General features: G+C 42.6%; 1 protein-coding gene across 1 annotated transcript in view; it reads right to left on the bottom strand.

Annotated features, from left to right (window-relative positions):
• ANTXR2 (anthrax toxin receptor 2) overlaps positions 1-17,702 on the bottom strand; it is a 149,488-nt gene that overhangs the window by 112,981 nt on the left and 18,805 nt on the right. Inside the window, exons 5-7 of the mRNA XM_003129371.6 lie at positions 17,332-17,439; positions 17,139-17,207; positions 15,711-15,791 (exon numbers count right to left, since the gene is read on the bottom strand). Of these exons, the coding sequence (XP_003129419.3) occupies positions 15,711-15,791; positions 17,139-17,207; positions 17,332-17,439 (258 nt within the window). The remainder of the gene's footprint in view (positions 1-15,710; positions 15,792-17,138; positions 17,208-17,331; positions 17,440-17,702) is intronic.

The following is a 17,702-nucleotide window of genomic DNA, read 5'->3' as shown; positions in this document are numbered from 1 at the left end:
ATGAGCGAGGTGAGAAGAGAAAGGAAATGCGGTTTTAGAGAATGAAAATCTGTTCTAAGTTTGGTTTTTCCATCTAGAGTTTTTACCATGTTGCTACACGAAGAAAAACTAGCAGTCGCGGTGATTTCATGTGTGTAGGCAAATAGTTTACATCATTAAATTTCTAAATGATCATTTCTATAAGTAAAAAGTAGTTTATAATCTACTCTCACCAAGTAATTGCACAAGTTCAAATGTTCAAGATATCAAAATGGATCTATTACATTAAAACTGTCATCACTAAATGACAACTGACAGAGAGGCCAATTATTTCAAACACTAGCTAATTTTTACCAAATTAAGTACTGTTATTGATTGATTGAACATTGGATCAGGTGTCCTATCTATTGTAATTGATGCATTATCTTTCATACCCTGCACTTTCATCATTTGTACAACAGAGGATCTTGCAAGGATGTTTCTTCAAATATGTGTTGCCATCTGTCTTCATTAAGTCTCAGTATAAACAGAAAATAGTTTCCAATAAAGGTCAGCCTTAGCTGACATCAGAGAGAGCTAAGAGCACCACAGAACAAATTTAAAGACAAGGCAAATGCTATTAATAAAACCAGGGCACTTTTAAGTCATGGACACAACTAGATGCAAAATTGCATCATTTGAGATTTTGTGGTCCATTTACATATGTGTATATGTGTACATATGTGTGTGTGTGTATAATTTGCAAATAACTTGATGATCACTATAAGAAAAGTATACTACTGAAGCATCTGTTCACCTGAATAATAATAGTATTAAGAAATATTTACAAATTTTAAAATGTGTACATTACTACCTAATCCCTACTCTCAAATCCTCAAATGTTAGTAAGGATGATAAAAGCCAAACTTTCTAAAATTTTAATACCAATACCAGTAGTCAAAAACCCAAAGGAATTTTTAACAATAATAATAATTACCATTTGGGGGGGCACTTATTATGTTCTAGGAACTGGGCTAAGCACTTTACCTGAATTTCTTCAATTAATCCTTCCAAGTCGTAAGAGTACATAGTATTTTTATTCCCATTTTATAGATGAGAAAATTGAGGCTTGGGGAGATTTTTTTTTTTTTTAGGTTGTCCTGGAACAACTAGCTTTTTAAACAGCAGAGCCAGATCTCCCTCGGTTTGACTGAATCCAAAGCCCATTCTTCTAATCAGTGCTCTCTGGCCGCCTCCAGGCCTGTGGTAAACGGTCTACCCATTACAAAACCTAGTACTCAACAAACTAGCGAAACTCAGTTACCTGTTTTGCCTGGATGCCTTTTATACTATCAAAAAACAATCTCACGTGGACTTATTTCTTATTTTCAAAGCTTATGTCACGAGGCTTTCATTTTTTATTGGACTATTTATAGGTTTGTTTTAAAATGCCCAACACCACTGATTTGCATAAATTCAAATTTTAGCTCAGCTTATGAATGAGTAATATACAGGACCTCCAAGTGCTTAGGGCCTCTCTCTTTTTATTTTTCACCATTGTCTTAGTTTATCACGGCTTTCTTTCTCAGATTTGGTTTGTGCAGATGCAACACCTGCACTTTTTACTCCTTAGCACCACCCAGAAGCTAAAGGACAAGCAGGCCACACGGGCACAACAAGCAACCAGAGGCCCTGATGCAGGGATGGGACGGAGCAAGCACTCGGGAACTAAAACTATGCTCTGAAAAATGAATTTGTGCTTTCATCTTAGAACATATTCTTTTCCATAAACACGAGGATGTCCGTGGTATTTAGGTTTCACAATTCAAAAACTCTAGAATTTACCCGAGTCCTGGGAACAGAAAGGACATTTAGAGACAGGAGGCAGAAATTTTGTTCTGCTTTTTGCTGTTTTTTTCTGGATGTGGAGGTAACTTCAGGCAAATTTTTTTTTTTAATTGACTGAGGCTTTATCCCTCCCTTCTCATGTCTCACCTGGGATGCTAAACACACACTCTTTTTCTAAACACAGTCACAATCCAGCTTTGACCTTGCTCCCCAAATACTCCATTTCAACACAGTTGTTCTCAGATCATGAACTCATTCATACTAATGGGAACGGATGACCTTTCAAACCACCTGGACAGGATTATCTATTTTTGAAGCCATGAAATTCACTATTCATGGAAATTCAGGCAGCACAACCATTAGCAAAGCAAGAAATGCAAGTGGCGTGAGAGCAAACGTTTTCTAAACTGGGAGGCCACCGCTGGAAAACAGGCTCTGCCTGCAGGTCTTCCGAGGGAGGTCTAGCCCTCGGCTGTTGTTCCTCTTAGTTTCCTTTCCTCCTATGCTTGTGAACGACAAAGTCTTTAACGTCTTCAGCCTACAGTTGTACCCACGGGGCACAGGTTGGATAGGAGATAAAAGGGTGAACTTCCAGGAGGGAGAGACCTCAGCAGAGTAGCTGACGGAACACACACGACACCCGCAAGATCATGTTTATACATGTACAAATCTGTAAGAGCAAAGCTGCTTTACGAGTTCCCGTCATCGCTCAAAGGAAACAAATCCGACTAGGAACCAGGAGGTGGCGGGCTCGATCCCTCGCCTCGCTCAGTAGGTTACGGATTCAGCGTGGCTGTGAGCTGTGGTGTAAGTCACAGACGCAGCTCGGATCTGGTGTTGCTGTGGTCTGGTGTAGGCCGGCGCCTACAGCTCTGATCAGACCCCTAGCCTGGGAAGCTCCACATGCCGCGGGTGCGGCCCTAAAAGGACAAAAAAAAGAAAAGAAGTTGAATTATATATAATTCTAAATTCTGCTACTTTGTATAAAAGGTCTACATTCTAGCACGTTGTCATAAATGGTAAATTAAATGCCTAAAGATGGTTTTGTATATTTAATCTTTATGACAACATTCATTGTTCTTTCTCACTATCAAAACTTTGTCCTAGTTAAAATATATTTGTCTTGAATGCCTCTTTTAAAATGTATGATAAAAAGCCTGCCGTACACTCTCCTAAGAAAGTGAAAATCCAGGTATTTCCCCTTCTCTGGGTTGTTTGGGATAAAACTGAAGAGGAAGAGCATTCATCCTTACAAATTACAAGTACTTATTTTCTGTTGCTTCTATGCTCGTATACAGTTTTGATACTGTGGAGTTCCCATCGTGGCGCAGTGGAAACAGATCCAACTAGGAACCATGAGGTGGTGGCTTTGATCCCTGGCCTCTCTCAGTGGGTTAAGGATCCAGTGTTGCTGTGAGCTGTGCTGTAGGTCACAGAATGGCTTGGATCTGGCGTTGCCGTGGCTCTGGCATAGGCCGGCAGCTACAGCTCTGATTAGACCCTGGCCTGGAAACCTCCATATGCCTCGGGTGCGGCCCTGAAAAAGACAAAAAGACAAAAAAAAAAAAAAAAAAAACACCAATTTTGATGTTATTGTACTCTTCCGATCATGAGGATGCTCTGACTAGTTGGGTGAACTCTCTAAACATGAGTTTCATGGAACTTCTCTACTTGCCAAGGGCGCCGAGTAAAGTAAGATAAGGCTGTTTATGCCTCCCTCTGCGATAGTTTTGGTTTGCAGGAAGCCCGGATGCAGCCTTAGGAGTCCGCTCTGACCTCACTGCCCACGGGCCTCTGTGAGAGTACAGCTGTTTGGCAGGATGTGAAAGCACATTCCATTGTGTTGTCCTTCTCTGAAGTTCGCCTTGAGTGAAGTATCAGAAAGATGTCTCACCCCAGATGCTCCGGGCATGTTCCAAATTAATCTGGATTGAGTCTGCATCCAGTGTCCTGTGGTCAGGCTGCAGGATCCCACTAAAGGCCAAATTTGCACACAGAGCAAAAGTGGCAGATACGCACTTGGAGCCAGAATTGGCACAATTTGTGGGGGTGTGAGAACCACTGCTAAGTCAGACACACAACTCTCCCAAGAATCTCTGATTACAAAGCAATTCCTTATCCTCTCTGTCCACAGGGTTAGGATTACATCTTTATAATTATTAAATAATAACCAAGTAAAGTGACAATATTACCAAGGAACCATCCACAGCAGAAATAACCAGACAACATCAGACTTGACGTCTTTCTTAGATATTTGAAGACACATATGAAACCACGTTTTGATTGAGATCGTGTAAGTTCTGAACACATTTACCTAATGGACATGTTACGATAACAAATATGGAATGTGTGGGAAGTAGTAAAAGCCATATCATGGCCTGAAAAAAAACTGCATACAATGGATATAGCTGTGGCCTTTTTCTTCTGGTATTGAAAATAAATGGGATGAATTTGTGGAAAAATGCAGTTGGGATACATCCAAGATAAAATTTAGCAAAGGATTAGTTAAGAGGAGGGGATGAAGTCAAGATATGATTTAGCACCTAAAATGCCTTTGAAACAAGTAAAATTTGGGAAAAATATCTAAGTCTTATGCTTTGAAGATCAAGCATCAAACAAACAAAAATTCACTTCCTACAACTAATATAAACAAAGACAGATTTTAAAATCTATATTTTTTTCCAATTTCTAAATGGCAATGGAAAAGCTATTGTATTTGGAAAACAGAATAGAGCCCATTCCAGGAAAAAATTAGGTAAATACTTTTTAAATGAATAATAATACTTCATATTCAAAACCAATCTAATATAAAAAGTGTATAACAATATGTTATCAAGAGCAACTGCTCAATCAATGTTTGAGTCACTTGAAAAAGTAACTATAAAACTTTGCAATAAAAAGCACAAGCATTTTGACTCTAAGAGATATGTAAATAACAATGAAGAGTTATGCATATTTAGGATTACAGAGCTTAATGAGAGGCTACTTGAATTAATCAACTCACATCTTTGGTCCACATAATGAAAGGAAAACTGATTTGGATGGGGGGTTTGGTAATCAAGGCACTGAGCCAAATGCAAAAAAAAAAAAAAAGAAAAAGAAAAAGAAAAATAAGTAACAGTAACAACATGAAAAGAAACAAATATGCATCTTCTCTTAAAAAGAGGGCTGGAGTTCCCGTCGTGGCGCAGTGGTTAACAAATCCGACTAGGAACCATGAGGTTGAGGGTTCGGTCCCTGCCCTTGCTCAGTGGGTTAACGATCCGGCGTTGCCGTGAGCTCTGGTGTAGGCTGCAGACGCGGCTCGGATCCTGCGTTGCTGTGGCTCTGGTGTAGGCTGGTGGCTGCAGCTCCGATTCGACCCCTAGCCTGGGAACCTCCATATGCCGCGGGAGCGGCCCAAGAAATAGCAAAAAGACCAAAAAAAAAAAAAAAAAGAGGGCTAATTCTAGATAGGAAATGTGAAAAGAGAAAAAGGATATTAAATCTCGTTGAATAGTTTCCTCTGTGACTTCCTTTCTTAAGGTCAATTCTGAAGAAAAAGATTTTCCCCAAAAATGCATCATTTCTTCACACTTAAAAAATTCAATATGCTACCCAAACATCTCCAACAGTTTAAAAACTTTATTCAAAATTCAAAATATTCATTCTAGCAACGACTGTCTAACACTGACTTTGGGTATGTAACATCACCCACACCAGAACACTGCAGATAATCCACAAGTACCCTCGGAGTATCTTCAACAAATAGGAACTGCTAATACCCATGACACGCGTACAGCATGTCAGAAAGTATCAGTAAGACTCAGAAAGCCTAAAAAGGCAGGCTCACTCTTTTCTGACTCACTGAGAAGCTTTCAGCACTACAGGAGTCCGTCCCGAATAGGACGGAGTCCAAGTTTAAATTTCCTAAGGAAAAATCACTCACCAGCATTAAAGCACTAAGCCCTAAAATAAAGCTTTAGTAATTAGCCTCACATATGCATAAAATAAGCAGTTAAAACAACTGGAAACATGTTTCTCACCATCTTTTCTTATTTGCTTTTTACCTTACAATATTCAGATATATGATTTTTATTTTTTCTCTAGCTGCCAAACATCCCTCCCAAACATATTTTTTTCTAAGAGGTAATACTTCAGTGAAAAACAACTGTAATTTGTAATCACATGCTTTGGTTGTGCTCATTTAAAAAAAAAAAAAATGCTTGGAGCTTCAAAACACCAGTTGCTCAATACAGCATGTTCTGCACAGACCCATTTCTAAATATGGATTTTTCTCTTCCTTTGCAAATAAGTGAGTAGTATAACCACAAGCGACAAATTCTAAACAAATTTTTACTTTAATAAATCTAGGGAAGAATGTCAGTTATAATCATTGCCTTTTACGCTTCTTAGCTCTAAACATAACAATGAGAAGTTCTGACTACACTGCTGGTGAAATTATGCCCACACCACAAACTGCGAAACAAAACCCAAACGACATTTAAGTTTCTCCACATCTTACAACTGCAGTTTTCAAAAGAAATCACATGAGCAGGTCTTCTTTTCTCACTATAATATAGAAATAGGCCCGCAAACGGATTGTGATATGAAGCAAACGTTTGTATGCCTCTACTTTTTCTTTCTTTTGTTTAGTACAAACTCAGAATAATCATTTAATGCTTTCTTAAAGGATGAACAGACTTTCTATAAAAATTGCATTCAAATGACTGGATAATATAATAGTAAATGTATTATTTGATTCAAAATCTAAAGAAATTGAGTCCCAACATGTTTTTTACTTTGATGCAAATATTTCATACTAGTCTTACTAATTCACTCTCTTTGTTTCATTAACCGAAACATGAAAGAGACCTGCCAAGCATGGTAAGTCTATATTTGTTCTATTTGATTTTTCAAAAATCCAAAGTGGCAAATAAAATATTTCCCTATGCAACAAGAATAGAAAAAAAAAAAAAAAGCTTTATCGGTTCTTTTGATTTTACAAACATATATGCCTAAAAATTGTGATTTAAGAGCAGTCAAGGGTACCACATCCATCCTTGTAACCTAATCCCAGAAAAGTGGCTTGAACACAGTAAGATTCAAAAATAACAAAGCGACTGACAAGGGATTAATCTCCAAAATATACAAACATCTCACACAGCTTTATGCCAAAAAACTCAATTAAAAAATGGTCAGGAGTTCCCATCATGGTGCAGCAGAAATGAATCCGACTAGGAACCATGAGGTTTCAGGTTCGATCCCCTGGCCTCACTCAGGGGGTCAAGGATCCGGTGTTGCCATGAGCTGTGGTGTAGATCGCAGACTCGGCTTGGTCCTACGATGCTGCGGCTGTGGCGTAGGCTGGCAGCTACAGCTCTGATTAGACCCCTAGCCTGGGAACCTCCATATGCCGTGAGAAGCAGCCCTAGAAAAGGCAAAAAGACAAAAAAAAAAAAAAATATATATATATATATATATATACACACATACATATCTATATGCTTCCAGGAGTTCCCATCGTGGCGCAGTGGAAATGAATCCGACTAGAAACCATGAGGTTGTGGGTTCGATCCCTGGCCCTCGCACAGTGGGTTAAGGATCCGGCGTGGCTATGAGCCGTGGTGTAGGTCGCAGACTCGGCTCTAATCTGATGTTGCTGTGGCTCTGGCGCAGGTCATCAGCTGTAGCTCCAATTCGACCCCTAGCCTGGGAACCTCTGTATGCTGCAAGTGAGGCTCTAAAAAGAAAAAAAAAAAAAAAAAAAAAAAAATACACACACACACACACACACACACACACACACACACACGCTTCCAAATAAATTAGGAATTACTACCTGGGGGAAAATGAGATAAAACTAAGAAATTACGTATTCACCCATTATTATATACACCACTGTTACATTTAATCATACATCTTAACCATTTTACCCCCCTTTTCAGTGTCCTCCTACTCAACAGAATTTGCTTTTTCAGAAACAGGGGAACCTCTAAAGGTCGTCTCCTTTTGCAGCCTAACAGATTCACGTTCAGAAGAAACAGCAGGCACTTAATTTTGGCTATGTAACCTGATGGTACCACTGTAGTTGTCTCACAAAATACCACAAAGTTGTAACTATTTATCTGAAGTGGATTTGATTTCCTCAAACTACAATCCCAACAAAGTAAAGAAAAAGGAAAGGATAACGCTATCGCTGAGGCAAGTTATCACGCAAATGCAAACAGACCCTTGGACCGTGGACGTCAAGATTACGAAATTTCATCAGGTTAGATGAGTACTTTAAAGCAAATTTCCTATTTGTATTTTTGAGTTCATTGGAATTCAGAAGTAATAGAGCGCCTTATTAGAATATGTCAAAATGCTTTAAGCGTATTTGAGCATAGTGGACTGTCGTCGCTATCTTACCCGGAATTTTTTCACCTCCTTGTATGTCCACGAACTGTGTTCACCTTTCTGCCGGGGAACCTGCGCTCCGCGCCGTGTGGCCCTCGAGGGGCTCTCAGGCATGACAGCTCCTCCCTCGCCACCTTGCTCCTGGCCTCTCATCATGGGGCTGAGCGTGTCACTCCGACTGGGCCAAACACGCCTGTTGGCCGTAAGTGTTACTGGAATGTGCACTCGACCCATCGAGTCCTTCGGAGGCCTTACCTGGGACCGAGTACATGACGCCCAGACAGAGCAGCTCTCTCCCCCAGGGGGCCCGCTCACCGAGGCCCCGGAAGCCGAACCCCTCGGCGATCGCTTTCACCCGGCCCGCGAGGGGACAAGCGCGGAATGAGGCTACGAGGCCTACAGGCCCACCGCAGGCGGACCGGAGGCCTCAGACCACGGACGGGCGCCCCGGATGCGCCTGTGCTGTGCCTGAAGCCATCTCCTCCTCCGGACCCACCGGGTGAGGGCGCTCAGCCAGTGACTCTCCTTCCCTCTTCAGCGAACACGAACTTGGTTTTTGTCACTTGTGACCGGAAGTCTTAGAGTGGGACACAGAGAGTGAGACCAAAGCACCATGGAATCAGAAGTCAACAGAAAATATTTTCTGGCAGAAAAAAAGGGGGCATGGATTTTACTTATTCGTTCATTGATAAAGAGGAATGAGGCAGTGACGGCTCGCCCGGCGTGGTGACGGGCACTCGGCAAAGAGGAGGAGGAGGGAGACGTGGCCCCTACCTTCCTGCCACTGGTGTGAAAGTTGTGGCAACGCGGTGCCTCCTCTGCACTCGGTACCGAAGAGCCGCAGACAAACACACAATCCCGGAGACGACGACCAGAGCGGGCCTTACGTCGCAGCCAGTCCTTCTTAAAAGGAGTCCTAGAAACTGCCTTCCAAATCTAAGCTGTACCAGGTTTGCGGGGTTGGTTTGTTTGTTTTGCTTTTTAGGGCCGAACCCGCTACATTTGGAAGTTCCCAGGCTAGGAGTTGAATCAGGGCTGTAGCTGCCGGCCTGCAGCACAGGATCTGAGCCACATCTGCGACCTACACCACAGCTCAGGGCAATGCCAACCCTTAACCCACTGAGCCAGGCCAGGGATCGAACCCACACCCTCGTGGATACTAGTCAGACGTGTTTTCTGCTGTACCACAACGGGAACACCCCAGGACTTGGTTTGTTTTGTTTTGTTTTCTGTGAATATATCTCTATAGTTAGCGCGGACTTTAGGTTTTTCATCATCCATGATTTTATAAATAGAGATTTCCACAACTAAGCCGTCAGCATTCATAGCAGAACCTGCCCAAAGCATCTAAGCTAAGGTCTTATCAGAATGCTTATTAAGCATCCTTTTCTATGAAAATGATTTTCCTGTAGAGAAAATGATTTTGCAATGTCTTCTTGTTCCATTAAACCATAGTTTAGACACCTTTCTTAGATCCTCTTAAAAAATAAAAAATAAAAATAAACAATGATGGATATGACTAAAAAAACAACTTGGCCCTGAAGGTTAAATGAAGCTTGTGTTTCCAGAACTATGAATAAAGTCACCTTTTGTCTTTCGAAATGTACACTACACCTTTTCCCTTTGTAAACAATCTAGGACAGTTTTATCTACATTTTCTACACGTATGGGTGGCCATTCCCTTCCTGTTTCTGCTCCTCTACTTCCTCATTAGGCACTTAGGAGCCGGCACTTACTGCCGTCGCCTGGGATGCGGCGTCCTTAATTCTTTTGGATCAGGGTCATTTATAAAACCAGCTTCATAACCGATTCATCTCTTCTGCTTAAGACTTTCTGAGGTACTTTACCCCCAAAAAATGTATGCAAATAACTGCAAAGACAAAACATCCCAAGGCCTTGTTTTTAGGGGAAAAGGGGGGGAGTGGGTTTCCATGGATCATTTTTGTTTTCATTATTTCCCAACTATTCACGAGTCGTGCTTTTGCTTCACGTTTGATGGGCTCCTCCCAGCACCACCTTACCCAAAAGGCTGCACCAGAAAGCACGTGGTACTCCCAGGTTCTATCCATTTTTTAAGGCTTCCCTTTTTATTTCTAGTTGCACCGCCATCACCATTTTAACAGCTAGTATTTGCCGGAGCCTTCAGAGCTTAGCTCAGCAAGAGCAGAGTTTTATACCTAGAGGTTCAGCCCCATCCTGTTCCTGACAGAATTCTGACCAGGGCGGAGAATGTACCAATCAGGTGCCTCCCCTGCAGTCCCGGGCCCAGCTTTACTGTGAAAGCCCCTCAGCCCCGGGGCTGGAGAGAAGCCCTAAGGAAAGATGGCCCACTGGGGACGTGGTTCCCCTTAACAAAGGAACAGTTCGACTCCCAACCTCTGGCCGGCATCGCGAGTTCCGGCACAATTGCGGCCCTTTTCTGAATGGAGGTCCTGAAATTCTTTGTTGCTTTTGTCATGGGCCTGCGGACTCACCTTTGCTAGCTGTTGGCTGGGTGCTGCCCCAAGGCCCAAGGATTTGGAACTGGGCCCAGCCAAATACTTGACTGTGGGCAGCTGCACCATCTAGAAATCCTTGCTGTTTTACCCCGCTTGCTTTACCAGATCCTTGCACACATCCAAACCGTCCCCTCGGAACCGAAGTCATTGACCCACTGGAAGGCCAGGCCTCTCTCGCGCGAACTGCTCTGCAGAAGGATCAACAACCCCGTCCTGCAGGTCCTAGCTCCCTGCCACTCCCCGCTTCTTACCACACGAAGACCTCACCTGAGTGAGGTCCTTCTTAACCATTACCTCATTCAAACCCCGAGCAGCAGGCACACCTTCATCCTCCCTGACTGATGAGACTGTGTGCTGCAGGACGCACCCACCAGCTCACAGGCCAGGCGGTGGCAGAGCCGGAGCCCCTCCAGTCCTCCCTTCCCCACCTCAGTCACCTTCGCGGTATGAGGTTTCCTTCCACCACGTCTCACGAGCGTTTTTGCAAGGCTTCTAACACAGCCTTCCACCCACCCGATAATCCCACATTCTACTATAAGAACATTCTATCTGGGAGCTCCCGTCGTGGCGCAGGGGAAACAAATGCGACCAGGAACCATGAGGTTGAGGGTGTGCCCCCTGGCCTCGCTCAGTGGGTCAAGGATCCGGAGCTGCCATGAGCTGTCGTGTAGGTCGCAGACGCGGCTCGGATTATGCACTGCTGTGGCTGTGGTGTAGACCAGCAGCTGTAGCTCCGATTAGACCCCTGGCCTGGGAACCTCCATATGCTACAGGTGCGGCCCTCAAAAACCAAAAAAAAGGAGCATTCTTCCTGAATGCTCACTGCTCTGTGATAATTCCCATGCCCGAAGGTGACCTTCCCCAGCGGCCCCACGACTCACACAGTAAGTGTCAATTCACCAGCCAGACATCTGAGGGTCTCCGTCCTTGGGATGCAGCCCCCACTGCTCTCCAAGCCAAAAGCCAAACCGTCCTGTGCCTCAGGCACTGGGCCCGAGCTGCTTCTGAAGTTCTGTGCTTCTTGTCTTTAATGCCCACCACCAAAAGCTTCCCGTGACTTCCCGTAACGAAACTGCTTCCACCCGCTGTCAGCTTCACTCCAGCCATGTTGGCATTTCAACACAAGCAGTGTTGCAGGGTTCCTCTTTATCGCATAGGGCGATGACCCACTGAAATTTCCCTTTTCCAAATTCCCACGTCTTGCCAAGTGTCACCATGTTCCAAACCTCAAATCGTCATTTTTGGGCCCCTTTAGAACACAGAATTTGTCATGTTTAAGTTTGTGTACCCTCTTCCAAGCCTAACACAAGGCCCTAAGCATAGTGAGAGCTCAGTAAATGAATAGCGAAAGAATCCATTACATGACGGGAAAAGAAGGGTGAAAAATATCAAAAGTCTTTCATTAGTACCTACCTCCTTGATATAATAATTTCTAAACTTTCATATGTGCAAATTATGACTAGAAGTTAACCCAATACTATAAAAAAAAGTTACATACCATGTTTGCCTGGGTGGAAATCTAGAAATTTTGAAATAACAATATTTGTCTCTAAATTAAAACAGAACATTAAGATGATTTACTGAATCAAATGAATTTTAGAAAAGGTATTATTAACATGCAAAATCTTCCTAACAAAGGCCTTTTGCAGTCCTTTGATTTTTGAAGTTATAAAAGATAGAACTACTACAGCATGTCTCCTTTTCTTTTTTATTTATTTATTTTTGTCTTTTTGCCTTTTTCTAGGGTCCCACTAGCAGCATATGGAGGTTCCCAGGCTAGGGGTCGAATCGGAGCTGCAGGCACTGGCCTACACCATGGCCACAGCAACGCCAGATCCAAGCCACATCTGTGACCTACACCACAGCTCACGGCAACACCGGATCTTTGACCCACTCAGCGAGGCCAGGGATCAAACCCTCAACCTCGTGGTTACCAGTCGGATTCGTTAACCACTGAGCCACAACAGGAACTCCCTTTTCTTTTTTTAAAATACAAGAAGAAAAGCTCCAAAATGAAACACTTATCCCTGCTGATTAAGAAGCTGATTCCAAACAAACTGTGCTGGAGTCTCCTGTGACACAAGAGTTAAGCCTCAGGTCACTGCTGTGGTTTGGGTTCAAGCCTGGCCCAGGAATTTTCTTGTGCCCAGGCAAAAAATAAACAAACAAACAAACAACGTCTTTACAAACTGTGATCTCACACAAGGGGACTCCAGGTTCCTGGGTTTAGTGGCAGGGGAGGGAGGACAAGGAAAACAAGAAAGCCAGGCCATCCATTTGCCTCAACAAAGATGAACGTCAAGGAAACTAAGGCACTGACGATTCATACAGCCAGGTGCGGTTAAATAAATTCTAGCAGGAACAATAACTTATCACTCAGCGTAGCAAGTACTTTGCCTTCAGAGTACCGAAAACCCTGGAGATGTAAGTTTTCTGATTTCTTCCATTTGCTTAGCTTTGTGTAAATACATTCCTCGGGACAATTTTGCCCATTAGTTTCGTAAACCATAAAGAATAGAGATGCTTGCTCTTCTTTCTGCCTCACCCTGAAATAGATTCACCGTACTTGTTTTAAACACCCTATGTTATTTTTTAAGATAAAGTAATGCTTTGTAAGTATAAAGAGCAATTCAAATTTGAGGCAGAAATACACCTTTCGTACATCACCAGAGGTGAGGCTATCTTGAAGAGAGAGAAAGTGCTTGATTGAGTGCCTTAAATTTCTATGAAGCAAGCAGAAATCCCAAGCTACCATCATGTCGATAAACATCTCAACCATTAGTGGAGTTCCCCTGTGGCCCAGCAGGTTAAGTATCCAGTGTCACTGCACCCTACAATGGCCCAGGGTTGCTGCTGTGGTTAAGGTTCAATCCCTGGCTAGAGAACTTTCACATGCCACAGGCACAGCCAAAAAAAGGAAGAAAAAAAGACAAAAGAATCTCAACCATTAGGGAGATCAGCTTTTTTTTCCTTTTGTCTTTTTAGGGCCCCACCTGAGGCCTATGGCTAGGGGTCGAATTGGAGCTACACCTGCTGGCCTGGGCCACAGCCACAGCCATGTGGGATCCAAGCCATGTCTGCGACCTACACCACAGCTCACAGCAACACTGGATCCTTAACCCACTGAGCAAGGCCAGGGATCGAACCTGCGTCCTCATAGAAGCTGGTCAGATTTGTTTCTGCTGAGCCACGACGGGACCTCCAGGGGGATGAGCTTTGAGTGTAACGGCTCCATTTGTGTACTGGCCGCCTCTGCCAGGTTACTGCCAGGATTTCCCCAGAGGCTGCCTCCCTGAGAGGAACCTACTCCTCCTTTTGCGACAAAATAGCTGCAGTTTAACCATAATGAGAAATTACCTATAGCCATCAGCCCCCTCCAGATGAAACTCAAGAGGCTTTGTTCATAATTTGTGGCTCAAATAACCCAAATTTTTCTACTTTCATGCTAAATCTTTCAACGTAACCTACTTGACCTCAAGTCCCTCAAGAACTTCAGGCTAGAAACACTGCAGTTAGAAATTCCATCCTAAAGTTTCCTTAAAACAAATTTTAAAAATTTGTATTGAAACTGAACAAATGAATATAATAAAACAGCAACAACTTTATCTCCTCCAATAATCAACTATCAATTTATTGAAGGAGAAATCTGTAGCCATAACCTACAAAAAGAGAGTTTTCAAAAGCCAATTAGTCACATGGAGAATCTTGAACTAAACTTTTTGTACAGAGAAAAAAAATTCCAGAGGGAAAACCCACAGAGGTCTCTTCTCCTTCCCAGTTTAACTACAAAAATAACTGCAAATCCCCAAGTACAGTAAAATTCTATTTAAAATACAACACGCTGATTTGTTTTTTCATAGGGTCAAATTATCTTCCCTTGTGCACTGTCAGCACGTTTCCCTATATTTTAAAACAAATCACAGTTTAAAGTATGCACCTTGAATCTAGCTATAAAAATATATACTACGTTTTTTACATTTAATTTTTTCCTAAATCTAAACACATGAAAGGAATCTCCCAAAATAACCGAAGTTCTGTTACATTTTGCACTTACGTCTGGCTCGTCCACTAGTCCTACTGATATGTGACAGAATCGAATGGCATGGTTTTCTCTGAAAAGCTCCATGGATTATGGGGAAAAAAGCCTACATGCTTCCAAAAATGAATTCAGTAAATACTACTCTGTGTTTCTGAAAAACATGATCTTCAAAAAGAAATGTTCAATGCCAGAACCAAATGTCAGAAAAAAAAACTGAGACTTTTTTCCCCCTTCAATAAATACCTAGATTCAAGGAAAAGCTTTGGCTTGGAGAATATATGTTATTCGCTTCCATTTTAGGATGTTGTTTACCGAAATATCATAAATACTTAATAGCAACTGTTCCTAGTGCTTCTAGCAAAAGGCAGTAAAACGAAACATAAACCTCAGCTGTGAAAGCCCAGGAGTCTTGCTTCGCATTTCATCACCGCACTTCCCCATACCCTTTTTAGGATGGCCCAGATTCTAATGATCAAGAGGCAGCTCAACTGAATTCCAAACAGAAATATTATGAGCTCCAGTGAAACTATTAATCATTAAAATGGAAAGAACAACAACAGCACTCAAAGACTCAGCCGCTGGTTCAAGCTGCTGACTGATAGCTCAGAAATACCGTATTTGGAGGAAGAGGTAATCGCACATTCCAATCCAAATTTTTATTTTACATTTCTGTAAAGCCTGTAAAACTTTCAGGATATCAAGAGAGTGAGGAACTCCATGCTCAAAGGGTGCTCTGACAATGTTTATGAAACTCTGCCACTTGACACCACAAGCCCAGGCTCACAGAGTTCAGTTTGCAAGAATTATCACCAAGTCTTACCAAGGAAATCCAGGTCTTTAGAATTTCCCTGCTTGTGCAAATCTTAAACAAACTCCTCAACCTCCTTCTTGAAGATAATGACCCCCTGAACAGGATATCAAGATCACCTCCCACAGTTTAAAACACACCTACAATGACGAGCCTTTCCCGCCCCCGGAGAAATACTCACAGAATTAATTATTCCTTTAAGAGCTTGAAATCCACCCGTGACAGGGAAAACCTGTTCCTTGGAATCGGCAATTCTTTCGAGCTTTAGGAAGAGGAGGAGAATTTAATTCAGGGGTGGCTGAGACACACAACACTTGATACACTGCATGACATTTCAGGGGCCTTCATCTGAGAAAGCACTTCACTGTCAGCACTGGGAGGTGCTGGTAAGAGTGTCACCGTCAAGGGCTGCGACAGAGGGAACTGAGATCGAGGCCAGGCCCTTTACAGTGGCCTCAAGTTCCAACCTGGAGATAGCAGAACTCTGCCAGCTGTCAGTGTCATGAGGCACAGGAGTCCCAGGCAGACTCGACCAAACACTCAAATGAAAAACCGTTTTGTGAATGGGAAAAGAATTTAATCAATAAACCTGCAAAAAAAAGCGGGGTTTTGTCAGGAAAATCGTTAAAAATTTCTCCTACACGGGCTTTCCAAATCCCTGCACTTCTAAGAACTGGATTTTCCATCAAACTAAAACATCTGAACAAGATTTGTCATGATAGTCTTGACAACTGAGTTGAAGAAGAATATTCGTATTATTTTAATCCAGAAGTTTTTCCTATATTAGTTCCTTCTAACCAAATAAGTGTCCAAGAAAGTTAGTTTTGTTTTCAGTAATGAAACCTCCTAGAATCAGATATGATTATAGCACAGATCTCAACACATCTGCCCTTTTTTTTTCCTCTTTGGATGCCGTGGACGCCAATGAGGTTCGTTGACCACTGAGCCACGATGGGAACTCCATTTTTTTCCTCTTTTTATGGCCTCACCTGCAGCATATGGAACTTCCCAGGCTAGGAGCCAAATTGGAGTTGCAGCTGCAGGCCTACACCACAAGCCACAGCCATGGGGGATCTGAACTGCATCTGCAACCTATACAGCAGCTTGTGGCAACATCAGATCCTTAAGCCACAGAGCAAGGCCAGGGATCAAACCTGCATCCTCCACGGAGACCATGACAGGTTCTTAACCCACTGAGCCACAAAGGGAACTCCCTGGCCTTTTTTTTTTTTTTTTTTTTTTAAGAGATGCACCTGTAGAATACAGAAGTTCCCGGGCTGGGGGTCAAATGGGAACTGCAGCTGCCGGCCTACACCACAGCCACAGCAACACCAGATCTGAGCGGCATCTGCAACCTATATTGCAGCTCATGGCAACACTGGATCTTTAACCCACTGAGAGGGGCCAGGGATTGAACCCGCATCCTCATGGATACTAGAGGGGTTTGTAACCCACTGAGCCACAACAGAACTCCTCACTGACCATTTCTATAGAAAATCTTTAACAAGTTTTAATAAGTGTTTTAGTAAGTCATCACTGAAGAAAGTTTGATAAACTCTCAAGACAATTAGGTGATTTAGAGTAAAGTTTGCAATTCTGCTGCACTTACCTGAGCTTGTTCGAAGTCAAGGACACCAACACAATAAACTCTGGCCCCCAGTGACCTGGATATCTTTGCCTATTAGGAGAAAGAGAGGGAGAGAGGGAAGCAGAGAGAATTATTCAAATCTCGAACTACAGCACGCAGAGACAAACAGCAGAGTGCACTGGGCTGTAAAGAGCAGATTCGGCTCAACACTCACCTCCTTCTCTGCGTACGATGGCACCAGACCGTCCAACTTACCGTCTGTCAGAGCAATTATGATACTGGAGGTTTTCAAACCTCCTGCTTTCTCAATTTGTTCATTTGCCTGAAAATGAAGAAGAATTGTCCAACTCACAAGTTAATCTAAATTTTAACCAACACATTCAATCAACCTAAGATTATAAGACCAACAAATCAAAATATTACAGACTGGTCTTTAAGACACAGTATTTTGTGTTAAACATCTTAATTTGAAACATAGTCACATTATAGAGTAGTTACTATTGGGTTTAAATGACAAGGACCTTTTTTTTTGTCTTGGTTGACTATAACCACAGAGAAAACGTGGTTTTCTGAATATAACCGCAA

The sequence above is a fragment of the Sus scrofa genome, chromosome 8, assembly GCF_000003025.6.
Source record: "Sus scrofa isolate TJ Tabasco breed Duroc chromosome 8, Sscrofa11.1, whole genome shotgun sequence".
In the NCBI taxonomy this organism is placed as follows: domain Eukaryota; kingdom Metazoa; phylum Chordata; class Mammalia; order Artiodactyla; family Suidae; genus Sus; species Sus scrofa.
Note: the sequence above shows the minus strand (reverse complement) of the source record. Positions and strands in the feature narration are given on the sequence as shown.